This window comes from Melospiza georgiana, chromosome 1 (assembly GCF_028018845.1).
Source record: "Melospiza georgiana isolate bMelGeo1 chromosome 1, bMelGeo1.pri, whole genome shotgun sequence".
NCBI classification, from domain to species: domain Eukaryota; kingdom Metazoa; phylum Chordata; class Aves; order Passeriformes; family Passerellidae; genus Melospiza; species Melospiza georgiana.
In genome coordinates, this window is record NC_080430.1 from 127,739,976 (window position 1) to 127,766,896 (window position 26,921).

At 41.3% G+C, this 26,921-nt stretch overlaps 1 protein-coding gene across 1 annotated transcript; it reads right to left on the bottom strand.

Annotated features, from left to right (window-relative positions):
* Positions 1–14,783: 14,783 nt before the first annotated feature.
* On the bottom strand, positions 14,784–25,496 carry TRHR (thyrotropin releasing hormone receptor). The gene is made up of 3 exons (XM_058041096.1): positions 24,432–25,496; positions 20,269–20,649; positions 14,784–19,528 (listed from the first exon to the last, which is right to left on the bottom strand). Exons 1-3 carry the CDS (start codon positions 25,224–25,226, stop codon positions 19,523–19,525), a joined length of 1,182 nt encoding a protein of 393 aa, XP_057897079.1. The 5' UTR covers positions 25,227–25,496; the 3' UTR covers positions 14,784–19,522.
* Positions 25,497–26,921: the final 1,425 nt, after the last annotated feature.

Sequence of the window (26,921 nt, forward strand, 5' to 3'; positions counted from 1 at the left end):
TAATGTGATTTATACCATGACAAATCAGTTATATGGTTTTGACTATAAGTTGATTAATGTTTACAGTTAATTAATTCCCACAACTCACATTTTCTGGTGGAATTATTCAGAGATTTGTAAGCAAACACATGAGAAAATTAATTCAGAACTGGAGATAATTAACACTTCTCATGTAGTTTTCAGTTGGTTATTCTGCCTTCATTATATGAACTAACTTTCTTGAATCCTGTAAGAAATAGTTCACTTTGCAATCTTATGTGATACTAAGAAAGTGGAGCTTTGCCTCCTAAGGACTGGCAGAAGTCAAAGTCCACAAGGCCAGAGATGACTAGGGAGAATTTCATGGTGCTTTAAAAGCATCCTGTTAAAAGCAGCCTACCAATGCAAAGGGGGTGCAGATGCTTAAATCCCACCACTTCTGGATACCTCCTGAGTTTAGCAGCCCTCATTGTTCCAAAGCAAGATTATAGCCTTGGAAGAAGCATCCTGCAGAACCCAACCCCTCCTGCTTTACAGCTCTGCAGAGATTCTGAATGTGTGAATTAAAACAATAATGTGTTTGTACCAGTGATGTCCAGCTGTGTCCACACCCACAGCACATTCCTCTGAAATGTGTGGGGTTGTATGTGACATATAAAACATAAAATGAGGTGGTCGGGCCAAAGCTCAATCTGTCCATCTCTCATTTCCCTTATCAACTGCTTTTGGGTGCGCGTTTCCTCATGCTTTGTCACGAGCAGCCAGTGCTGTGCAGTCTGCAGCCCTGAGCCCTTCAGCTGTGGGCTGCTGGCTTTGTAGCCAGCTGTGGTGCTGGTACCAAGTGGCACAGCTCCAGCTTTCCTTGCCACCTGCCAGGCTGTGCCCAGCTCTCAGTGTCTCTGCCATTCAGTTGGAGGAAACTGTCCTGTGCTGGGAGTTACAGCCACACACCACAGCCAGGGTTTGCCTCTGGTGCTTGTGGCTGTGTGGTTTAACCCAGCAGGGAGCTGAACACCACATGGCCACTCCCTCACGCCCCACTGCCAGTGGAATGGGGGAGAGAATTAGGGGGAAAGATGTAAAATTTGTGGTTTAAGATTAAAATGGGTTAACAATACAGAAACTGAAGACAACAATAATATTTATAAAACCACCACCACCACCATGTTGTTGTTGTTGTACAGAACAAGTGATACAAAATGCAATTGCTCACCACTCACTGTCCAACCAGTTCCTGAGCAATGGCCAGATTTCCCCCTGATTAAATGCTGAGCATGACACCATATGATATAAAATATTCTTTTGGCCATTTGGGGTCAGCTGTCCCAGTTGTGTCCCCTCCCAGCTTTTTGTGCACCCCCAGCCTACCCTCTCACCCTCAGGATAGGGTGAGAAGCTGAAAAGTTCTTGCCTTAGTGTCAGCACTGCTCATCAGCAACTAAATCAGTGTGTTAGTAAAGTTATTCTCATCCTAAATCCAAACCACGGCACAAACAACTAGGAAGAAAATTAACTCTATTCCAGCCAAAACCAGGACAATGGCAAAACAGCCTTCCTGGGCTTCAGGCAATATGCATCCCAGGCACACCCAGGCAGTGGGAGTGTGCTTGAAGAGCCCAGAGGGAACTGCTGAATTGCACCCTGGGGGATTGCTGAAGGATTTCCTCATCTGTGTGCACAGGTAAACTCTGAACATGTCTCCAGGGCCAGGGGAGTGGAGGCTAAAAGGTGCTGGGAATGGATTTGGAGAGTTGTGAGAAGTTCAAAGGTAGTGTGATAGGTATGAGCAGATCTGGTCCAAAGGGTTTCTGAGAGAGACAGTGCAGGTTTTTGAGCCATGGCTAAGCTGTGTAACTTTAATGTCCCTTTTAAGCCAGCTTTCACTTCCTTCTCTATTTTAATGGTGGAAACTTTTGTTCCTTTAGCTGTGGTGTGGGTTACAATTCCTGTGATGACAGCACAGAGCCCAGATTCAGGGCAATTTTTCAAAACCAGGCCAAGGAAGGTACATTGTCTTTAAAGCTGTTTTAAATTTTTCCCATTAAAATTGAGTAGCAACAGGGTATATGATTACTGCCAACTGAGAAAATTATTCAGAGGAATACAAGGATGCATTTTAAATAAATTGAGTATCATATGTGTTTATATGCATGCAGATGAGGAAAGGAGAAGAAGAGAGCCATATGGCAGTGGGTTACAAATGGCTTAGGGAAATGAATAATTCTAAGCTTTGATATATATGAGCCTGCTGGGGTTCAGATGTTCTCATGCTGGTGCTTTAAGAAACCAGCTGAATGAATAAACAAACATTTGAAAGACAAAACACTCGGCCAGCATCCAGCTTAAAAATTCAGAGAAGATACCTTTAAAAAGGACTTAGAAAAAAGGTTGGGACTAGTGTTAAGACTGAAATACATATAAGATTAAAATGAGCTTGCTTATTTTTATATCTTCTGCCATTCTGTAGCTACTGTACATACTATGTTTCCTGTTGTTTACATGCTTTTTTGTCTTAGCCTCTAAAAATATTGTATTAACATCAATATTAACTTCTTTAATTACTGAATCAGAGTAATTAAAAGAATCCTTTAGAGACACCAATCACAAAATAAAGGCTTTCCATCTTCATTAAAAAATGGAAATTTGTATACAAGATTGCTTCCTTTTCTCTGTGTCTTTGTCAGAAGACCAAATATTTATCAGGAAAGATAAATGCAATGGAAACTGCACAAAGGTAAATTCTCCACAGCAGAACATAAACAGCCCAGCAAAGTTTCTCAGTAGTGGTTTCTTTGCACTTAGGCTGAGACTTTGCAAGGCCTACATGCCCTAACCCACCTGAGTGGGACTTCTTAATGTTGTGCTTTCCTAGAAAAGAAAAGGAACAGGCATGGTAAACAGTAATAGTGCATCATACTGTTTCTGTAGATTTACTCTGAAATAATGTTAAAAATCACATCATATTCATGTGAGACTGGAGAGTGGTGTTGCTAAACTTATAAGGAGATTTAATCAGGTATTAATTAACTGACAACCAGCAGCATTCAATGTCTCCAGTAATCTGAAGAAGTCCAAGCCATGAGCAGCCAGCTTTTCTAAAGGAGTGCTATTGGAAATGGCATCAAAGGCTTTTCTGAAGTCCAGGCAGACAAAATCCATAGTATTTCCTTCATCCACCAAGCAGGTCACCTTGTCACAGGAGCTCAGGTTAGCCAAGCAGGAGCTGCCTCTCTCAAACCCACGCTGGCTGAGAGTGATCCCCTGGTTGTCCTGCTGTGCCATGTGATGCTGCTCAAGATAATTTGCTCCATGATTTCTCTGGCACTGAGCTCAGGCTGACAGGTCTGTAGTTCCCTGGATCCTCGTTCCCAGCCTTTTTGTCCCTGGCTCTCACACTTGCTGATCTCTAGTCAACTGGGATGCCCTGGATTAGTCAGGATTGCTGTTAAATGATGGAGTGTTGATGCTCTTGCAAGTGCAAGAGAGTTGATGCTCTTGCTGAGCATCTCTGCCAGCTCCAATTTGTTCTGGATAGACTTGAGTCTAAGTGGTAAACATGAAGAATGTGCTCAACACATTGCTCAAATCCATTGCTGATGTGACTGTCAATAACTTGTCTTCACAAGCATTTTTTCACAGATGTACATATCTGGCATTTTAATGTTTTTTGTTTTTCTTGGGGAGAGGATAGGGGAGTCATTTATTTTTAGATGAAATAACTGTGCATATCCATTCTGACTTCCCTTTCTACCTGTATTCTTTTACATCAAGTTCTGAGTTGTCCTGTTTGCAAAGACATACTCTGTGGCCATCCTGTACAGATGCTATCTTCCTGTTTTTCTTGTTATGTTTGGTTTGGGGTTTTGGGGTTTTTTTGGGGCGGGGGATGGTTGGTGGTTTGTAGGTGGTTTTTTTGGGGTTTTCTTTTGGTTTTTTGTTTGTCTGGTTTTGGTTTTTTGTTGTTGGTTGTTTGGTTTGGTCTGCTTTGTCTTGGTTTGGTTTGTCTCTTTGTTTGTTTTTAAATTACATTTTTTAGCATTCCAGCTGCTTGGTAATATGCATGGCAGGCTGAGGAGTTCCTAGCCAGGCTAAGTATCATAGCATGGATCTATATCACCTTCCAAATGCCACTGTAATCAAGAGAGAAGAATGTGTCTGGCTTCACCTGAAAGGCAGCCATGTATTGTAATTTCACTCAACAGGGACTGCAGTAAGTTGGGGGGAAAAAAACCCACAAAATGTGATGCCCTCAAAATTCTAGGTCCTTAGGCCAGTCAATAAAAATTTGAGTGGAAGTAGAGATACTGAAATGCATTCTTTCTTGCTTCAACTTTGATCTGTTTGCCCATGATATTACTAGACAGATTAATTTTTTGAGCTGTTTTGTTGACACTGAATCCCAGGAACTTATGAACCCAGTGATTTCCTCAACAAAATCAAGACTCAAAATCCATTAGAAATCTTCAGGTTAAGAGTGTGCAAACATAGGTCAAGATTCAATATGCATAGAAAGCTCTTGCTTGTAAAGATATGACGTAAATCATCATTTACTTGGTTCAATTCATATTCTCCATATGGATCTCACTTCTTTTTGCTGCTAGGGATTTTGTCTGGCTTTCATTTGCATGCCAGAAAGTAAATATTGGCAAGTTCAGACATCATCAACTGTTTGGGATCCATGTATTTGTAAAGTATTCTGTACACCTATCCCTATGTACAAATAGAAATGATTTAGCTACCACTTATTGAAGATGAATTGTATCTGCACACTGCTTTCCAACTGGCTGCCTAAACTGGAGGATTTAGTGATTCCTGTTTATGTAGAGCCATTTATTTATGGTCTTGCTGATAAACATGAGATTGGCAGAGCTTGTTTGTTTCTTCTCATTTTAAGGTTTTAAACACAGGCATGTGAAGCTATGACAGGTTTTCTCTGCTGGCAGAGGTGGCTCAGGTGGCACCTGTTTGGCTAAATTGGCTAAATCATGCTAAATTGTATTTTGCTGGATTTTCCCTTGGGCTCAAATTCTACTGATGCAGGGTTAAAAAGTGATCCCAAATAAAAATGCTAAACTTTGATATTTTCAGTCTGCTCTGGCATTGACTGAGATGAGCAGTGTGTAAGCGCTTGTGAGTCAGCTGGAGAAATGGATGCATGGCTTGCCTTCTCCCTGGCATATGCTGGCTCAGACACACCTAACAGAGGGTCATATCCCAGATTACAGCACTTTCTAGAGTGGAATCTAGAGATTTCTAGCACTTGTTAGAGTTTTTCCTTCCTGGAAAGGATTCACACTTACTCATAGACACACTTATCCTTTCTAGGATGAGGCCAAAGGAGCCCTAAGGAACTGGCTATAGGTCAGCACTGTTAACAGATGAGTTCTGGAGTTCATCTCTGCAGCTGTATATGAAAGAAAGAGGAAGGGCTGTTTGAAAAAAGCCAAGAGAGAGAAAGTTTTCTGCTTTCTCAGTAAATTACATTTAGAAAGGTTTTCGATTTACAGTATTAAACCTTTCTTAGTGAAGCAGTTACTCTTGTGGAGAATACCCAACTCCACCATAAATGAATTTGTGCTAAAATTTATGCTATGAGTGGAAGCAGGAGAACTTTCGTCCCACCTGGTTCTCCTGATGGGGTTTAGGTGTCTCTTTATGATTGCTTCTCAGTTAAGTAGCTGAAAAGAGAGGGTGGTATTCTCCTAAAAAGCCCTGGAAGCTCACAGCAAATTTTTGTTTTGAGGGGAGTTAAGCAGCACATTTTGAACCTTTGGGGGTTTTTAGTCTTTTATTTGAAATCTGAAAATGCAGGACAGCTCTCCTTTTCAGTGTGTTGTTCTCCCTGCATGGATTCTGACCTGCCCCTGCTGCTGTTTGCTGTGGGGCCGGGGAAGTTCCTCCCAGCTCTGTCCTGCCCTCTGAGACCCTCGCTCAGAGACCACCAGGGGTGCATTCATTCCAAGGGATAATTCACTGGTAGGAGAGAATTTTCCTTTTCGGCTGCCAGAACAGAAGAAAATATTGAAGACAGTCAAAACTGAGACATAATTTTTGTGGTTTTCACATGCCTTTAGGGGCAGGAAACCAGCCCATGAGAGATTGCTTTCTGTCTGCCTGAGGAGGTTTGTACCTGGAGTGGGCTACTAGAAAGACCTGAGGGGAGAAGGGAAAAAAAGTCTGAACCTGAGAAGAAGCACAAAAGAGAGATCTTTTATGTCCTAGAAATATCACCTCTGTAGGAATAAACCTATTACCTCTCTTTCTGACACTCGAAAAAACTCTAGTTGACAGGAGTGTTTCACTACATCAAAAAAGATGGATCTTGGCAGCCTGGTTTATCCACTGTGTTTTTTCAGCTTTTTATTTGCAAAAGGGAATTGATATGTTTTCTGTGGTATGCTTAGTGACACACAAAAGACCATGTCTAGCATGTTGCACACCAGCCATTCATTCTCTGCAAGAGAAATCTTTGATCCTTTGATATGCCATGGCATTCAAGTGCTATTTAGAATTGTTACTCACTCAATTTTTGGAAGATATATATTTTTCACAAAGTATAAAGAATTCTTTCAGTTTGATTGTGCTCTTAACTGAATCAAAAAACATACATTCTTACTAAATGAAAAATTAGTTTAGCTTTTGGTGGGTTTTCTACATTGATTGATTTCCATCCAGTTCAACAGTGACATGAAGAACTCTACAAAGTGTTTTCTACAAATTTTACCAAAATAAGATACTGAGAGGAGGAAAGAAACCCTAATAATGCCACAGCTGAGGCAAAGCTCTGACATCTTTATTCAGAGCTACTTTTCTTTCACACCAGTGTCAGAAGTCCCTCAAAGAAATTTCTATGAAACAGGATTGACTTCTCTCTTCTTAATAAGTATGGAACAATTTGTTCCAAAGTGTGTGCATATCATTGACTAAACACTTAAATACACATAGGTGTAATCTGTGACCAGTCTGGAGTCTGAATAGCAGAGAGAGCATGGAAGTGCCTGATGATGGGAAGGACAGCATGGGGGTGGAGGCCAGTTTTAAACAGGATGATGATGAAGATTGGCTATAACCAGCCCTGGCAATCAGGCTGTCTGTGGAAATTTAGAAACTTAACCCTTGATATGATATCCCTAGGCCCAGTCTTGCCCAGGAGCTGGAGCTCCCTGCCTGGCATGCACCCTTTGTTGTTGGCACAGGCAATGCTGGGAGCGAACGCGGCCGGACAGGGACCTGCACTGCTCTGCAACACTGAGCACACGGAGGGGAATCGCTTCCACGGGCAGAAATGCAGCTGGAGTTCTGTCCCCCTTCATCTGTGCTGGCACACCTGAGATGCAAGGGGATTTTCAGATGAGGTTAGGACTGGAAAACAAGAGTGCCTTGGCTAAACATAGTGAAGAGGAGCTGCAGCAGCCAAATACTCTTTGCTCAATGAGATGGATTGCCTTTTTTCTTAGAGAGAGACTGGGCTTGTTCAAGCTCACTTTCAGCAGTGACCACAGGAGGACATCACAAATTACACTCCAATTATCATGGCTAAAAATCTAGCTAATTATCTGGGTTTGAAATTAATTAAACTTCTGCCTACTCAAGCCTTGACCCAGATGCCTGTTGATGGTTTGTTGGGTTTTTGTCCTTCCATGCTGCTCATAGCTATTTTCCCACACTTCATATCTGGATGTTGCATGCTTTCTCCTACAGGTCTTGGGTGATGCATTGAATTGCTTTGGACGTTCCCTTCTATAGTAGGAGTCCTAGTAAAATATCTGTATTGTATTTGAATATCTGTATATAGCCCTTGCCCTGATAAGCCTGGGTTGTTTTGATGGCCTGCAGCTGCGATGTCCTTAATTGGGCTGCAGCTGTAGCTAGTGAAGATAACTGGGATAAAAGGGGCTGGGCTTGGCCAGTCAAGGAGAGCCTGCAAGGAGCCCTGACTAAGAAGCAGCAACAAGCAGAAGAAGTCTGTGCTGTGAAGAACTGCCCCCAAGAAATATTGCCAAGAAGGTACGAGACTTTAGAAATATGTTTGCGACAGTATGGGACTCTAGAAATATGAAATACAACGAGATAACAACACCCTTCCTCACACATGCTCACCTTGTCTGCTGCCCCTGATTTGTGTCTGAAGTGAATTGAAATGCACTCCCACAAGTACCAGCATTGGTGACAAAAATTATCAAGTTCTCCACCACTCTAATGTTTACTGTGACTGAAGCAGGTGCACCTAATTGTGTTCATTTATTTTTAATCTTTCCTAGCTGAAACAGATGGAATCACTGAGACAGCCACTGTTTAGGTGGTATCTTCCCCCAGCTTTCATTACTTTGAAAAGCTGAACTTCCACTGGCAGAAAACAAATCCTAATTCAAAGCCTCAGTACTTACAGGGCTCTTTAGTTCTTCCTCTCTAGCTTCACAGAGGATTCAAGCTGCTAATACTAAAATATTTTGCAAATTAGGCCTTGAGCATCTCATTTTGCACAGGAAAATATTCCATTTTAATTATTCAGCTTAACATGAAAACATGTCTAGCTCTAAGCAATGAGGCAGTTTGAAGCTCTGATTAGCTACCCAAACATAAGCACTTTGCAGCTTTGATTACTCATCCAGTTAGGAATAGTTTCGTTTCAATACAGAAAAATTATATTTGCAGGAATCTTAGAAAATATTTTCTTTGAAAACAACTAACCTATGTAAAATCAAGGCTGTTCCTTGATCAGTCCTCATGCTGATTTATTCAAGAAGCAGTGGCAGCTGAAGGGAGGGAAAAGGAGCTGGAAGTGGGACATGTGATGGACTCTGGTATTTTTAACCTTATCTGGTATCTTTATCTCTGGTTCACATACTTTGTCTCCTCAATTTGCAAGTTCTGAACCATTTTCTTGATATAAAATTCAGATTAAAAAATATTTCTTATCAAGTTTTATCCTCTAATTTTATGTGGCATTATTAAAGGAGATACATTGTAGTGCAATCTTGTGGTTTTCCATGGTCCAACACTGCAATTCTGAAACTACTCATCCTGAAAGACAAATTCTGTTCTACACAAGCAATTCACTGTTCTCTTTCATTTCTATTACCAGCTGGATCAACAGTCAGAGTAATTACTCTATGCATAAGTAATTAATACTCTATATTTCAACCAACTTGAAAAAATACCAAAACAATACAATTTCTGATTTATTTCTATTTATTGCTGGGATTGATGGTAACAGATGAAGAAGCAGAAGGTGTTTTTGCCTTGTCCTTCCATTCCTGATCAGTAAAACATGACAGCAATTTTCAATTAATTCTAATTAATTTCCAGTTAATTTCCTCAAATGAGGGACTATGAAAAATTACATTCTCAAGATTGGAGAAATGATGGATTAGTTTGGTTCAGCTCCTAGCCATGCTGACAAGGAATGATTCATGTGACATTCTCTCTTTGTGTCACAAAAATAAGGTTTTGAACCCTTTAGTCATTCTGTAAAAGACGCCACAGTAACACACCACTTCAACCTTCACAGTGGTTCATAATTTAATTAAAGAGAAAATTTCCCCTTTCTCCCTCATAACTTGTTTCTGTTTTACAGAGTTACCTGAGGAGAATAAGCAGGAGGATCTGAACATTACTTCTATTAATCCTTTGCCAAACAAACATTGCAAACTTTAAGTACTCAAACTTCATAAAGACACAGTCCCTGGTAATGCATAGAACCTGTTGCTGAGCCACACATTTTGCATTTCATACATTAGCCAACTCCAGACACCTTACTGGGGAAACAACAATTGAACAACTGAAAAAAATAAGTTAAATAGAACCTAGGACAGAAAGAAATGCTCTATATAGCTTCTCTGATTAGTAGAAACTTTTCTGAAAATGAATAAATGAACTGGGAGAAATTTTCTGTCAGAAACAATCCAAAGACATTAAGATAGGAAATTTTAACTGCAAGAAGAATTTGTGTTCCAATGCAACTGCCTCATCCAGCCTCAGGAAAATTCTCCACATTTGTTTCCTCAGTATCTTTGCACAAGAGGGCTCCCCTCACTCACCCCACCGTGCAGACCCGTGTCAGTGCCTCAGCAGCACAGGGCTGAGGGACATGGGCAGCCTGGCCCCTGCAGCTGCCCTGCGGCTGATCCAGTGTGGCTGATCCAGTGTGGCTGAGCAGGATGCAGGGAGCTGCCTGTGGGTCTGTGCCTGGCAGCCAGGAGGCCAAGAGTGTCCTGGGGGCACCAGGCACAGCATCACCAGCCAGGCAAGGGAGGGGATTGTCCTGCTCTGCTCTGGGCAGCCTCACCTCGAGTGCTGGGGGCAGTTTTGGGTGCCACAAGAAAAGACAAATAGAAAACTATCAGAGAGTGCCCAAAGGAGGGCAAAAAAGATGGTGAAGGGCCTTAGGGAGAAGGCATTTGAGGAGCAGCTGAGGTCACTTGGTCTGTTCAGCCTGGAGGAGAGGAGACTGAGGGGACACCTCATTGCAGTTACACCTTCTTGTGAGGGAAAGAGGAGGGGCAGGCACTGATCTCATCTCTGTGGTCAGCAGCGACAGAACCTCAGGGAATGGCCTGAAGTTGTGTCAGGAGAGGTTTAGGTTAGATATTAGAAAAAGGTTCTTCACCCAGAGGGTGACTGGGGCACTGGAACAGGATCCCCAGGGAAGTGGACACAGCACCAGCCCGACAGAGCTCAAGAAGTGTTTGGACAATGCTTTTGGGCACGTGGTTTGACTCCTGGGTATGGTCCTGGCAGAGCCAAGAATTTGACTCAATGATCTTTGTGGGTTCCCTCCAACTCAGCTGATTCTGTGTTGATAAATGTATTGTGCCTTCATCACAAGTCTGGGCACAGTCTGAGCCCCTCTCTGCCTGTGCTGTGGCAATAAGTGCAGCCAAGACCGTGAGCTTCCCAGAAACTGGGATAACCAGGTTACAAAACATCAGAGCAGCACTCATGGAAATAAACGCCCAAAGACATTTTTGCATGGGCATCCCCATAAAAACTCGCTGATTCTTACAACCATTATGGTGGAGTGCCCTGACTGCAGGACAATGCCCCTGTGATGTCCTCAATGATGCCAGAATTAAGGGGGTAGCATCTTTCATGAAACTGAGGCATAGAATTTACCAGAAACATGTACCTTTCTAGTGCATGCCTTGTACAAAGTCTCTTAAAACAGCAGCTCCACAAGAAAGGACACTTGGATTGTGGGGACTTGTGCTAATTTTAATGTGTCTTAAGAGTTTCAATATTTTGTCTTCATGAACAAAGAAAAACATCTGAAGTCAGAAATCAAACTTTGACTTCCTCTCAACCAAAAACCATCAAATGAGATTTGCAGCATGGGCAGAACAATTGGGGATAATAAATGGCCTAGAGCAAAAGAGAAAGAATGCATGAGATAGCATGTTTTCGTGGAAAAATAAAAAATAAATCCTTCTGAACAGACTAGAGAGAAAAATATTTTTGCCCAGAAGTCTGGAGATTGAATCCCTGCTGCAGAGCTCAGAGATTACCTGTTTTTCATTTCTCTTACTGATGTCAATGTATGTGGATTACACCCACTGTTAATAAACACAGGTTTTATCCTTATGAGATATACATTCTAAATTTACATTTAGCTGCTTTGCTGATGGCAGCTGTCCTACATATCCATGGTGTTCACTTGGCTTTACTGAGGGATATCCCTTCAAAGAGTGTCTTTTGAGTATTGAAGGAGAAAGAATTAAAATAATATGTTTCCTATTTGAGGTATTTTTTGATGCAGACTTTTATTCCCCACTGTGCATTTAATATGCTCATGTAGACTTGCTGCTTCTGGCACAGTCTTAGAGATTAGATTTCTGAAATACTGACAGAAGTCCAGCTACTTTGCTGAAGCCATAATCAGAAATATATGGCTTTTGACAGCTCTCATTAAGTGGGAAAAGAAAATCCATTCCAGTGTCTTCTTATTTAAAAATAAATTTGTAATTAATTAGCCAATGCTGTTCTGCAAAGCTTTCAAGCACACAGAGGTCAGCAAGAGTGTATTTTTGTTTGATGAATTTGGTGGTGGAGAGAATTTTAATAGCACTTCAGCACTAAGTCAGAATCTTTGAGAAAGGCACTTACAAAACTGTAATTATTTAGTGCTGTAATCAGATGGTATTTACCCCTTCTATACTGCTTGTTCACCATGTCCAGTTGGTCTTGCTTTGCATGGTAATATTCATTTCTATTGTCCTTTCATTAGCCTCTTGTGGATAACAACAAAATCTGCAAACACAATAAATCACTTTTTGTGTGAAAAACATAATTCCATATTAAGTTTATTTTCTTATTCTTGTTTATAATATAAGAATAATACTTTTAGGGAGAAGTAGTATCTTTTATCTCCTATCCTGACATTCCAGGCAGGAGAGACTCTATCCAGAGCACAAGTCAGTTTCAGATCTGGGTGTGAAGGATGAAACTGCTGGCAGAGAACAAAACAGCTGCTCCAAGTTTAACTTTGTTATGGACACTGGCTGGAAACCTTTGGAGAAGGGGAGTCATAAATAAAGGATAGTAAACTAATTTAGTTCCCATGAGGTAGAGTGCCTATGCAAACGCCAAACTAGACCACCATCTGTTTGCCAGCCCCAGGCCCAACAGGCTCCACATGCTCTGTGTCTGTATCACATGAATTCCTTCACCCTCACAAAGAGGGTGGCAACACCCAAAGTGCTTGTTTGGAATATTGGCAGGCCAGGCTATCTCCCTGTGAGAGTGTCACTTTGCTGGGCACTGGATGTGCTCCAGGGAATGAACCACAGCTCGACAGTGCTGGTGGCAGCAGGACAGTGCCCAGCCTCATTCGCTGCTTCATTCACTGCTATTCACTACAGGCAATTATCACCTGCTGAACAGTATTCCTTAGCACCAAAACATTTATTTTAAGAAATCATAATAGAAGTAGCCTATTGAACTTCAGCCTGACAGTCCAGAATGTCATAGCACTGGGAAAAAGAAACTAGAGTTTGCAATTTAGAAAAATGCAGTCTTATGATGTGAGCTCCGTGCATGGCCCCTTATGTTTTCTAGTACACCAGACACAACAGTCTCTTTTCAATCTTGTCACATGCTATTTTAGTGTAACAGCAACAGCTTGTGAAGCTTCTTTGATGTGTAACTTGTTACTAGACATGATCTCTGAAAAATTAGACTAACCTGTTCTCGCTGCAGTAGACATGGCCATCTGCCTCTCCCACACATCCACTGTATCCTCTCACAGCCTTGTTCACTCTTCTAATTGTTCTGCATAAACAGAGTAGGATATAACATAACATTTTAAAATGTCATGTTTACATGACAAAGAGTCAATTTTTGAAGATGCTTTCTCCCTTCAGAGCTGCCATTTCCTATTTCCTTCCTAAATGTATGTCCTATATGCTAAATAACTTATCAACCCTTTGTAATTTCTGCACATTGTTCTCCTGAATGGCAATGTCTGCCTGAACATAATACAGCCTGCCTTTCAAGATACCCTTCAGATATAAATCAGTGGTATATGAGACAAATGTGTTATCTCAATTTTCTGGCTGTACTTTCCCCAGACACTGGGAGCTGCATCATGGTATTTTTTGTTTTCTTTCATACAGTTATTGCGTAGAACTTGAAAGAAAAACCTGTTTGTGATCAACAGGGATTTGATCCATTGTTACAGGACCTCTTTCTGCTGTGGAGCTGGCAGTAGAGTTGCATAATTACATTCTGAAATTAATATAGGCTCAAGGTATGCCCATCACAGATAGAGCTCATCTCAAAAATCGGACTTGTTGGATGGGCGACACTTATTTTAGACATCACCTGTTTCCAGTGCTTTATTTCATTAGAGGCTATGAGTTCAGTTAAGATTTTGGGTGAAAGTCTATTACTATAATCTTATTTCCATTATTCCATATTTGTATACATCCAAAGTATGGGATATAAATGGTTGTCTTTGCTGCAGGTGGCTTTTGCTGCCTCAAGGTCACTCTGTTCACAGGATCCACAGTGCCTCGTGTCCCCAGAGCTGCTCTGAGGGCAGCCCCCACCAGTATTATAACCACCAGGGTTATCCAGCCCCAAGTAGACAGTGTGAGGGGGGTACAAATGAAAACATTCAGAAATCTACTACCTGGGATTCACAAAAGTCAGCAAGATCTGGCTGGAGAGGGAGCCCTCTGTCTTTAGGACTAATGGTAGAGCATTTACCTAAGAAATGAGAGGCATGAATTGGGCTTTAGTCTAGCTCTAGGGAGTTTAGCCTTTCTGTATACCCTGATCCTCAGGAGACTGAGTTTTCTGTGCATTACCTTGAGGAAAACCAGGAGATCGGGTAATTCCACTCATCCTCTTGAGGCTGGGTTCCAGCACAAGTGGCTGACATCACCAGAAAAGCCAAGCAGTACCCATGGAGTACAGGAACCAACTGTGGTGATTGTGGTGACCAAAGAACAAGGTGGCTTCTGGGCTCTGCCCCTACTCCCAAGGTGTGGGGGATTTCTCCTTTTTTATTTGTTTGCTAATTTTGTTTAATGCTGTCCAGTGTAAAATACATAAATAATCCTTGTAACAGGGACAAGGATTCCATGAATCCCTTCCCATTTAAGCACTGTAATTACTGCTAGACTACTGGCACACTGCTCTTCCTTCAGGAAAAAAAGATTACGTTTTTCAGGATCTCATTTCCCTACAGATGAAAAAGGATGTTGTTACGTTGTCTGTCCATTGCCAAGGACAGCAAGAAAAAAGGTTGTATTCAAGTAGTTGTTGAAAAATTTAAATTGTGGTATAATTATCTTGCTCAACATTTTATTAAAGTAGCAACAAAAATTCATTACAAATTAATCCCCACAGTAGCATGCATCCAAGAATTACAAAATGCTTCTTTGGAACAAAAATTGTTCTACATTTATCAGTAGTACATTTCTCTAAACAATTTCACACTATTTATAATAAACAAATAAATAAACCACGTGACGTGACAGAATGAAACCAGAATTACTCTGGATAGGTGAAGAAAAAATTCCCTCCAAACCAGTTGCTGTTACATAGTTTGTTAGAATTTAATTTTCCAAGATTCAGCCCCCAAATTAATGAATTCAGGAGTCCAAATGACTTTGAGTGAGCCAATTCACTTACATTCTCTGTATCACCGTATCCCAGTAGTCATGAAAGAATCATGAGAAAAGAAACTGTTACCAAAAAGAACAAAAGAACAAATAAACAATTCTGTCTGAAGAGGATATAAAAAATGGAAAGATCATTTTCAAATTTCACTGCAATTCGTAGCAAAAGAAATAACTTTTGCAACAAAAGAAACACACATACCAGAGAAATGAATTCACTATTGAAAGAACAGTGAATTCATTTCAATTTTTTCACATTCCTGAAATAATGTTTTTTTTCCTTGGTGACAGTGCTCAGATCGGGGGGGTATGCGAGAGATTTATTGATTTATTTATTTATTGTAGAATAACTTTTTAAAAAACTACCAAAATTGTCAACTTCCAAAGTTACTGATCCAAGCCTTCACTGTGTGGCTGGGGAGGTACTGCTGCAGCTCCTTCAGTCCATTTTGCCAGGGAACTGTTTTTGGAGTGATGCTCGTGAGATCTTTATCATCTGACTTGTGCCATCCATTTCCACAGAAGCATCACAAACCCTTCCACAGCACATAGGAGCTTCTTTGATATATCCTTTGCTCTGAACTCAGGGAGGTCATGTGATAATTTGAACTAAAGTGGGTTACAAATACACCTGACCTTTCTCAGCTGCATTTACTTTCACTGAAGGTTCTAAAATCTCAGCATTTCAGAAAGGATGCAGCATACTCCCCAAGCCAGATGTGACAGCAGCACCTCTTCTGTTTCATTCTGAATAAACTTCTAAATAAAAGTCCAATAAGAATGCAATCCCTTACAGGAAAGATGTTAAATAAGGATATGGGCATGGATTTCAATATTGCTACCAATCAGACAATTCTTCCAGACTAAATGTTGCAAAGGACTTTGCTATCCACAAAATAAATATACAAAGATAGTTATATTACTGCAGTCAGTAGTTGACATCCAGCCACTTTCACTTCTAGCAAAAAAAATTGATATAATTATCAATACATTTAAAACCATTTAATTAAAAAAATACATTCTCACATATATAATTTACAACATCTACGTACAAGACAAAAGGTTGACTGCTGTTCTAAACAGAAGGGCAAACACAGAAACAGTCACATCAGCAGGATATCTGACAAAGTTTTGTAGTGTGAGCTGTATATCAGCATAAAATTAGAATGGATTTCACAACTAACATCTATAGAGATACAGTCACATCACATTATCAGTTAACATCACACCTTAGCTTAAATATGCAATTATAAATATTGTAGTTTTGCACACAATCTTGCAATCATAATAATTTCTGTTAGCACAAATAAATATCAGAAAGAAATATTTTCATTTTTGTTATTCCCAGTGATGGTGGATACAAAGTCACCTACATAGATTTTAGCCCTTCATGAAGCATCACAAAGAATATGGGTTTAAATACCTCACTTGAGCATCTGTTGGAGCAGAGACTGAGAAAGCAGACAGTTGCTTTTTCAGCAAAAAGGCAAATAAAGGAGGGAATTCACTTCTGGTACTGTTGGTCTATAAAAGCTGTAATTCAGTCTGTGCTCTGAAAGCCTTGAGATAAAAGTGTAAGTTTTACTGTTATTATACAAGCACTGGTCTCAGGTTTTACCCAGCCAGTCGTGCTCCTCACCAGACAGCCAGGTTTCCATGGAATGCCCTCTGCCTGCTGCTAGACCTGCACATCTGACTTGTGCACATCTTGCTTTTTAAGTAAGAAAAGCAACTAGTTCAAGCATCTCTTGGGAAATTCTGGAAAGTAGGGCCTCCTCTGGAAGCACTGAACAGATGCCTGGCTGAAAACAGCATGTGAAGGACAGAGGGATTTCCAGGCACCAGCTCCACCAGTGGCCGCCCCTGTAGCCTCTGCCCCAGCAGCTGAGAGCAGCCCTGGCTTCATCACAGGAGTTTGCAAAGTCAGACACAGGAACTTGCCTTTACTTTGAATGTCTCTTGCCTACACAGCCATAAATTCCTGTGTAAGGTTCACAGATAATTTAATTTCTCTGTTACAGGTGCTTTGGAGGAAAAGTTGAACAGTATCTCTCCTTGGCTTTCCATTATAATAGCAACCTGTTGCTTTAAGCAAGTGTAAGCAGGAAGATGCTATAGAACTCTGTATTTTCACATCAAGCTCTACAAAGGAAGGGTTTGCCCAAAGTGTGTGTCACAGCTACAGAATTGTATTTATGAGATTAATTGCTAGGTGCTAATTTGAGAATACATCGGTATCCTTGTCTGTGACTCTTGAGCCCCAGCCAAGTGTGCTTACTTGGCTGACACATTACTTACTCTGTCATTTTAGTTCTTTCTTGTTATTTTAAAAGCAGTCTGGGCATTGCCCTTCCAGTCCTGTGGGGGTTCAGACATCTCACAGAAATAGACACCACTGCATGTGCCTGCCTGGTGGCCTTTGCTGCTCAGAGAGACAACCTGGCAAGCTGGGAAATGCAGAGGATTTGGGAAAGACTGCAACATGGCCTGCATGGGTCCTGCTTCTGGCTCTGCTCCAGACAAAGCTCTGCCAGCTTCTGGAATTTGGTCACACCTACTCTGCTGGTTAAAACCTCCTTGCTGTTGGTCTCTTCCATGCCCTGCCATCACTCTGCCAAGCGGGAAAGTGCCTGCGGAGCTCCGCAAAGGTGAAACAGGAGAAAGCAAGGATGCAGACAGAGCAGGATACAGACTGCAAAATCGCAGAATCACAGAGTGAGGAAGGTTGGAAGGGACCACAGTGGGTCATCTGGTCCAGCCTCCCTGCTCAAGCAGGGTCATCCCAGGGCACATGGTACAGGACTGAGTGCAGATGGTTCTTGAATGTGTCCAGTGAAGGAGACTCCACAACCTCTCTGAGCAATGTTTGCTTCCTCCATGGTTTTAATGCTTAAATCTGAGAGGCCCATCAGGGTATTTTTAGTTCCCTTTAAGTTTGCAAATATAGTTGAATATTAGTGGAAGAAGCTTGAATTAGGGAAGTGGCTGTGTAGGCAAAAGAATACTGGATAGGAAAGCCTTACAATGCTTAGAGACTGCCTCTTTCACCGACACTGGGCAGGTTTGTGACTCTTGGGGATGGGGCTGTGTGGGGCTGGGAGCTGGACTCGATCATCCTTCTGGGTCCCTTCCAAATCAGCCTATTCTGTGATTCTGTGAATCAGCTTTTTTACAGGTTTTTGAATGTCATGTACAAATGTCATGTGTAAAATGTTCATGACACACAGGAACACACAGGCACTTTCCTGGGCTTCTGCAGCACAGAAGTGAGAAAATGAACTTCTAGCAAGAACAACAGCAAGTCTAGAGCAAAGTCAAAGCAAGACATGATACTTTGTTGGTAGCTACATCAGGGAGACTGGCCCCAGACTGCTCATCATAGGCCTGTGTGGGAAGAGCAGGGAAGGGGCTATGCTGGCAAGTAAAAAGCCAGGATGACTTTTCCTCTGACAACACTTTATGTCCTGAAGTGTTCTAACAGATAAATTTTAAGAACATTAAACATTTAAAAAGTGTTACTTTTCTCTGAATTTTCCCCTTTTCCCCAGATATTATCAGTATTAAAGCTCTAAACCCCTTCTAGTGCTCGTAGATAAAAATGGTATTGAACCAAGATAAAAGGAGCTGATAAAAGCCTGTTACATACTCATCAATATCTGTCAATTTCCAACAGGATTCAGTAATAGCTGAGACTTACATTTAAAGTGGTACATCTATAAACCTGATTGCTGAAAAAGATAAGCTATTTTAAATGCTTCTTACTGACTTTTTGTTTGTTTCCAGCTGCACATTCATTGAATAGTCTTCATATTTCACACTGCCCAAGGTAAAAATAAACCAAAGAAAAGAAAGATTTTGTGCTCTTTGCCATCAGACACCGGTTTATTGAAGCGTGCTGTGATGGCTGCAATGAGATTTGCACTGATGTGGGCTGAGGGAGTCACTGGCAGGTAATTACTGCTATCAGCAGCAATTTTGGTTGCTGTTGGAAGGTCTCCTGGGTACTGCCCAGTGCAGGCACACATTAGAGCAGCTCCTCTCCTCACCTCTCATCTTCACAGGGAGTATCATCCCCTGCCCCACTCTGTGTCCATGGACATGTCCTGGCAAGCCTTGCTCATTCTGAGATAACACACCACTCTTCAGCCAGGTAATGGGAAGAAGGATTTAGGTATTCTCCTGGAGCCAACTCACCTGGCTAAAGTTAGGTTGTATTGAGTACTTCGTCCAGTTAGCCTCAATAATACACTCTTTTCACTGCCCAAGATGCTGCATTTTCCTGTAGGGCACCCACAGGTATGAAAAGATTTATGGTAGCTTCTGCAATTCTGTGAGTAGAAATGTCCTTACAATTCATACAGTGGGTGGGAACAGAGCATCCAAACCTCTTACATGGCTGCACACTCACAACAAGGTGGGCTTCAGGCCTGAAAGAGAGGAGAGAAGCAAACTGAGAAAGAATATTTTACACTCTCATATAATCTGCATAAACAAGTGAAAACTAAGCCTCTTTGTAGATCCTCTATATTTATAAGATATAAATGCATGGGTTCACAAACAGCATTTAAGGAGTATTGTGTAAAAAAAGCATCATGAAAACAGTAATGTGCATCATCAAGAGAAGTGGGTTAAGGAGATGTGCTACTCACTACAGAATGAAAGTTCTGGTGTGTGGGAGAGCCTCTCCTTAGCACCAGCTGTGTGGGTAACCCCCAGATGGAATCAAGGGGGAAGGCACAAGAAAATGCCCCATGGCCCTTCCTGCAGCCAGCCAGAGCATGTCCAGAGGAATCACTGAGTTCAGACACCAACATCACCCCCTGCCAGAGGTGCACCTGAGGCACCACGCCTGAGAACCACCTTCTGATGCTCCACTAGAGCCCACTGTTCCTCAGAAAGAAGACTTGACCTGATTGCTTCTCCCCATCCTTCTGCATGCCTCAGATCCTCCAAGTCCCCCCATGCTTGGCACAAGGCACTTTGAAAACACAGCTTTCCAGAGCTGGGCAGTGTCCCTCCCTGCCATGCCCTGTCTGGTGCATGGCCTGTCACTGCCAGCCTCTCCCAGTGCTGCCCTGGCTGAAAGCCACCCCAGCACAGTCCCACGCCCAGCAATGTGCCCTGGTTCTGGAGGACCCACACTGAAATGTATTAACTATTAACTAACCTTGGATGACAAACAGGTATCACCAATGGACAGTTTTGCAGAGGACAGGTAGGTATTGGTAATATCTTCTAGCTCAGTGCTGAAATGATCAGAATCCTTGATGACATTATAATTTAGGGCCATGCTGTAACTGGCAGGTTTCTTCTCCTGCTTCTGCTGGTAGTTGCACAGTTTCCTGAAGGCTGCTCTGAATTTCTGGGACATGAGATTGTAAATGACGGGATTGATGGCACTATTCAAATAAATGCAGATCCTGCAAAATAGCAGGAACCAGTTTTCTTGGAAGGGTCTGGAAAGAAAGGAATTGACGACAACCAGGGTGCGGTAGGGCATCCACAGGAATGCAAACAGGATCACAACCACGGCCAGCATCTTGGTGACCTGAGGGAACACAGAGAGAGACAAAGGAGGGGCAGAAGGTCAGTACTCCCCCTGGCATGAACACGTGCGTTCTTACACCTCTAGGGCCAAACCAAACCTCTGGACAGATCCTTCAGTGGGAATTTCTGATGAATATTTGATTCATAAAGGAGTAGGAAGCACAAAAATCTTGGCTTCAAATTTTTCCGAGTTCTTGTTAAATTACTCTTTCCAGATGATATCCCAGTAAGCTAACTGTTGTAGACCTCAGACATTTCCACTTCTTATTCTGGAAGAGGGTGTTGATTCAAATGGGAAAAAAAGGACAAAGAGTATTTTTTTCCCAAACTAGTATAGCCTGTAGAATAATTAAACATAAAGCCTTTTAGGTTATCTGGTTTAACAGTCCGCCTAAAACAATTTCCCAAAGCCAAAAATAAGGAGATAAAGAAACCAATTAGATTAATTTATTTTCCTCAAATCCTCAGTATTTAATTAGATCTTAATTATTTGATGTTTACTCTGAAAAGCCAAATAAAGTTTACAGAGCCTGGGAAAAAAGGATTATCAATCAAACTTGATTGTTATAAGAACTTTATTCTCTTATGTAATTTTCTTTAGAAAAAAGAAAATAACAACCTTTGGGAATACCCAGGATAGCTGAAATGAAGTGAATAAAAAATAATTTTTTAAAATCCACTTTAAAATGAATCTTTCTTTTGTAAATAATTTAATTCTGATGTGGACAGTATTCAACAGTCTCTACATTTAAGAAAGTTTGAAAGGTATTCATAAAGAAAGTAGAAAGCACACAGAAATTTGATATGGGAGGATACATTAGCACACCTTCATGGAAGTCAGGAGATGGCTTGGTTAACTGTGTGAAATAGAAAGTATCGGCACACATTTTGGTGAGCTACAACTGTTTCTTCTGCTTGTACATTTATAAGAGTTTCAATAGGAGATAACTCCACTAAGATCACTCACACATGCTAGTTTTAGAAGTAGGCTTTATTTTGAAGTTATGAGTATATAATTCGATTGTCTTCTGACCAGATAAGTTCAGTATATAGAAACCTGCTATCACATTGCCTAATTAATGTATTTTCTCCTATCTTTCTAGAAAGACACACTTTTAAGCCAATTTGTTTGGTTTGTTATAGATATTCTAATAAAGAATGATGATGAAAATCAAAGATACTCTACAAATTGATGTATCTTTATCTATTTATTGGTCTTTGAATGTGCATATTCAAAGGCTGCAATTTTATCTTCATTCATCCCTTACCCTTATTTTTGTTTTCTCTACAGCTGTGTTCAGTGGGAGTAAAAAATAATGAGAAGTGCTACTGAGAAATGAGACTGAGAAATGCTATCTATCTCCTTTTTTGTCACTTGACTCATACATTTCATTATGACTTCTACACTGTTTGTTTTTTCTAATTTTCTGTTTACAGTCTTTGTAATAGAGCAAAATACAAATGTGATGATAGCCACGATGACCTTAGATTTGATTGGACTAATCAACTAACTTTGTGAGATACACATACTGTTAAGTGAGCTGGATTCCAGCTCAAGTTTAAACCAACATGTTTGCTATGTAAGGCTGCATTTATTTTTCTCAGCCACCTTGATATCTGAGGAAAGTAGGAATTCCTTTGGGGAAAGTATGAAACCTTCATGCAAACATGCAATTCAGTATACATGCTATAAATGGGAAAGGAAAAAAATCTGTGATCTGTGGGCTGCAGGACCCACACTGAAACAGAGGAAAATAGTGAGAAGGAAGGAGTGACACGGGACCAACCTCTGCAACCTGACTGCAGCACTCTCTAGCCCCACACTGCTGGTGGCTGCAGGGAAGGGACTGAGTGTAACTTGTGGCTATAACAACAGACAATAAATTAGCACTATTAATTTTCCCCAAGTTGAGTCTGCACTGCCCAATAACTGATAGTTTGTTTGCCTGTCCTTGTCTTGGATCATGAAGAATAGGAGCACTTCCCATTTTTTCTCCCATTCCCAGCTGGAGCCAATCCCCCTATAGAAACATGCATATATTTATTTTCATAGACATGTTCTTGGATAAATATGAGAACTGCTACAGAAGTAGGAAGTTCACACCACATTTTCAGACACCTTTTCTACAGATCACATGCTGGATATTGTACACTCCTCAATCCCTGTAGTGCAGCACAGGTCCATGAAGACACAGAGTTTCACATTTCAGCAGGACTCACTGTCAGGCCAGACTGTGTTGTCAGCTATCTATGTCCTTGTCAGCATGGCAGGAAATTTTCCTTTTTGTGTCTTAATAACTGTTGAGATTCTAGATTTTTTAATAAGTACTTGTTTTTTCATCTTTTCTCTTGTTTTTCTTGTTTTTACACCACCGCCTATCTTTTGCATGTTGCTATTTTACAAAAAATATTACTAATTATGCCACATTATCCTTGCTTTGCTTCCTGTGTTGTACTATATGTAAATTCTAGCTTTACTTATAATGAAGCTGCTTTAAGCAATCAGATTTCTTAGGCTTTTAGAGAAAGTCTTGCTGTCTTTGCAAGACATAAATGATATCACATTATAATCTTCACTTTTTGGTTTCGTAAGAGTGTCCATATTCATCAGCGTTCGATCTAAAAGATTCGTCTGTTTTTCAAGTGATACTAAGCACATGTAATCAAGTAGAAAGTGATATTAACTTGAAGAGCAGGTTATCTTTTTCTACTAATTAATGGACAAAGGAAAACAACATTAAACACTTCCTGACTATTAACTGTAATTGGCAACATAATTAAATTTAACCTAGCCCATGTATTTGTGTTGTGTGCTTCCAAGCATAGCTCTAGTGCTCTCTGAGGGCTCAGTGCCCTAGAAGGCAGCTCAGTTAACTTTTGGTATTTTTTCCATCTCTGTGATAGGAGAACATGGTCCCTCTCATAAACAGTAGCAATTGAAGCAAAATAAGAAGAATACAAAGAATAAGAAGAATATCCCCAGAGCCATCTGCAAAAGATGCACCCTGTGTTTCCCATCCCTGCACCAGCTGTGCTGCCTGCTGCACACCATGTGGTTTACTGCAAACAGCCAGCAATTAATCTGCTCGCTATATTCCACTGGTATTATTACACACAGCAGCATACATATTCAATAATATAAGAAGCTAGTCAAACCTATGCCTCAGTTTTGAGCCATCAGTACAAAAAATATTTTCTGAGAGAGAGAGAGAAACAAAGATATTTAGCATTTACAAAGCAATTTATATACAGACTTCCTTAAACAGACTTTTCACAGGAGAGTTAGAGACAGGAGAATTTACATCTTGACTGCATTTGCTGAGTGACATAGTGCCTTAGCTTGGACTCAGCCTCAAGTGTCCCAAACTTCCAGGATAGCTCCTTCCCTTCAAATTTCAAAAATAAGTCAAGAGTCACTTTGTATATTTGGCAAGATTACTAACAATCTGTAATGTAAAGAAATTATTGTTAAAAATGTTTCCATCATATTTGACACTTCCTAATTGCTTTCTGATATAGAAAATAAAGTACTGGGGGTTTTTTTTGGTTTGGTTTTTTCTTTGTTTTTGTTGGTCCTTGCAGTAGGTAATAATGTACAGGCAAGAAAAAAATGTATTTTTATGTATATGTATATCACTTGTTTTAAACTTGACTACTTAAAAAAAAGGAATCTTGACTACTTAATAAAAAGACATATTATACCTCTTTCCACAACTTCAGACAAGTGAACTTTAAAACAAGTTGTTTAGGTTTCAGAAAGCCATTTCAAATAGTTGTTCCTACCTGCCTTCGAGAAGCAATAGTGCTATTGAAACTCCTGTTAGTCATCTTGGTATTCACAGGCTTGCTTTGGTGAGCCACATCATTCCTCCAGGTCTTAGAGTTTTCTTTTGGGTCTGAAGGGATGGGGTTCAGGAACAGTATCCTAGCAATCAGGCCATAGAGCACAGTTGCCAATACCATTGGCACAACATAAAATATACCAAAGTCCATCATGTAGATAGGAGAGTAATAGCTCCTGGAGACCTTGTAGCCACAGGACACAACAGTAGTCTCTTTGTAGGCTACTGTGTTAAGGTCTAGCAAGAAAAACCAGAGCATACAGTATATGGAGGTGAAAGCCCAAACAAAAAGAATGATCTTTTTGGCTCTTGAAAAAGTGCACAGGAATTGAGCTTTGATTGGGTGGCAGATGGCTATGTACCTCTCAATGGTGAAGGCAGCGATGGAAAAAGAAGAAGCGTTGATTCCCAGGTACTGGAGATAAGTGATGCAGAGGCACCCGGCGTAGCCGTACACCCAGGATCTGTACAGGCTCTCTGTGATATTGGGCAGCCCTGCAGCCACAAGCACCATGAGATCTGCCACGGCCAGACTCACCAGATAGCAGTTAGTGGGAGTTCTCATGTGCTTCGTTCTCAGGACCACCAAAACCACCATGACATTGCCCACGATGCCCAGCCCGCAGATGAGGAGCACCAAGAGGATGGTAACCACTTGGTATTCAGCTGTAATGATCTCCTGGCTTGATAGTGGCAGCCCAGTCTGGTTCTGCTCGTCTCCTGTGCCATTCTCCATCTTCACCAGCCTGCTGCTGCTTCTGCCAAGCACTCGCTCTCAGCGCCTGCTCTCCATGGTCCCCTGCAAAAGGGTCACTGGAGCAGAGTGTAGGTGAGCTGCAGCCCCAGAACGCGTTCTCCATGTAGTCACAGTCCCATTCCTGTACCGTCCTCCACTCCCCCTACAGCACCTGAACTTTCAGTCTTTGTAAAGTCAGCTATGAGACGGGTTAATCCCTCTAAGGCCCCAGCTCACTTGCACAGGCTAGAAGGCTGTTTCCCCACAGCTGCTTTGAAGCATTCACGAAAGCCAGCCAGCCCGTGGAGGTGGGGCTGTCCTGCCTGCAGCGCCAGGGAAGCGCAGCCCCTGCTCCGGCAGCGCCGCTGGCCGGGAGGAGCCACCGCGCCCCGAGGGTGGGCGCAGCAGCGGGACGGGAAACCAGAGCCGTGCGGGAGGGTTTGTGCCTCACGCCGCTCTCCCTCTCCGCTCTCAGACAGCTGTCATGACAGCATCGATCGCATTGATCCGCGCCGGCAAACAAAGGAGAGCTGACTGGCAACAAAATTGCACCGATTTTTAAAATTCTGACTGCCGCGATGCCCTTGTGAAAAGTAATGGCTATTTACATTTGCCTCCTGCTTTGCAAGGAGTCCCTTCAGGGCTTTACAGAAACAAATGCATCCCAGCTCTTGAAAACAGCAGGAAAAAATGTAGGGGTCTTTTTTACTTAATAGAAAATTCTGTTCAAAACCTCTATTGCTACAGCTGTCATCACTCCTGAGTCCTTTCAACTCTTTGGAATTGCAGCAGAGCAACAATAAAATGATCACAAGACAAAGTGCTTCTTAACGAGATCAGTCACACAGGCACACGTGTGCATGCACACAACACAGCGTCACTAATCTACCACTCTTTTCTCAATGTACATTCTCCTCTGATTGAAAAAAAACTCCTCCACAGTCAGTCAGGTTGTGTAAAACCACAGACAAATCAAAGACTGGTGTAAATAACTGTTTTGAGCAGTGCAGATGAAACTCTATCAATTCATTAGCCCAGCTGCACCTGGAGACTGCACTTTCCTGTCTCACTTGCTATCTAAATGCCTTAGTGGGAAAAAGAATAGCAAACCCTTCTGTAAGGCTCTGTGAAAGTGCCCTTGTCAGCTCCCAAACACAGTCTCTCAGCCCACCATTTCTCCTTATGCTACTGTGTTAAAAGTTTGAAGAGCAAACTTGTCTTAAAATCCCTTATTTTTCTGCATTTAGGGCAATTGGTTTTGCTCTTTGCTCAGGAAAAAAAAAGGTTCAACAAAATAAAATGTTGCACAACTGAGGAAAGGCATCTTAGATTTCAAAACAGACTGTAGTGTTTAGCACTGGCACATGTTTGCAAAACTAGGATTTTAAGTAGACTTAAACAACAGGTGGTGACAAAAAGAGAGTATCACCTGAATGAGAGCTGAAAATCAGACTCAAAAAATACCAGAGGTTTGAAACCACTCAGTTAAAGTTCTCCAGTCATTTTTTTTCCATTTGCCTATGTTGTGATCACATACTTTTTATCTGTAGATCCAAGAATACTTAATGAAATAAAGCAAATACAATTTTTCCTTTTTAAAAGATTAAGAAACAGAGGTGAAAAGAATTAGATTGTTTTGCCAATGGTCTTGCAGTGGCCTGTGGGAAAATGCAGGTTGCTGATTACTTGACCAAC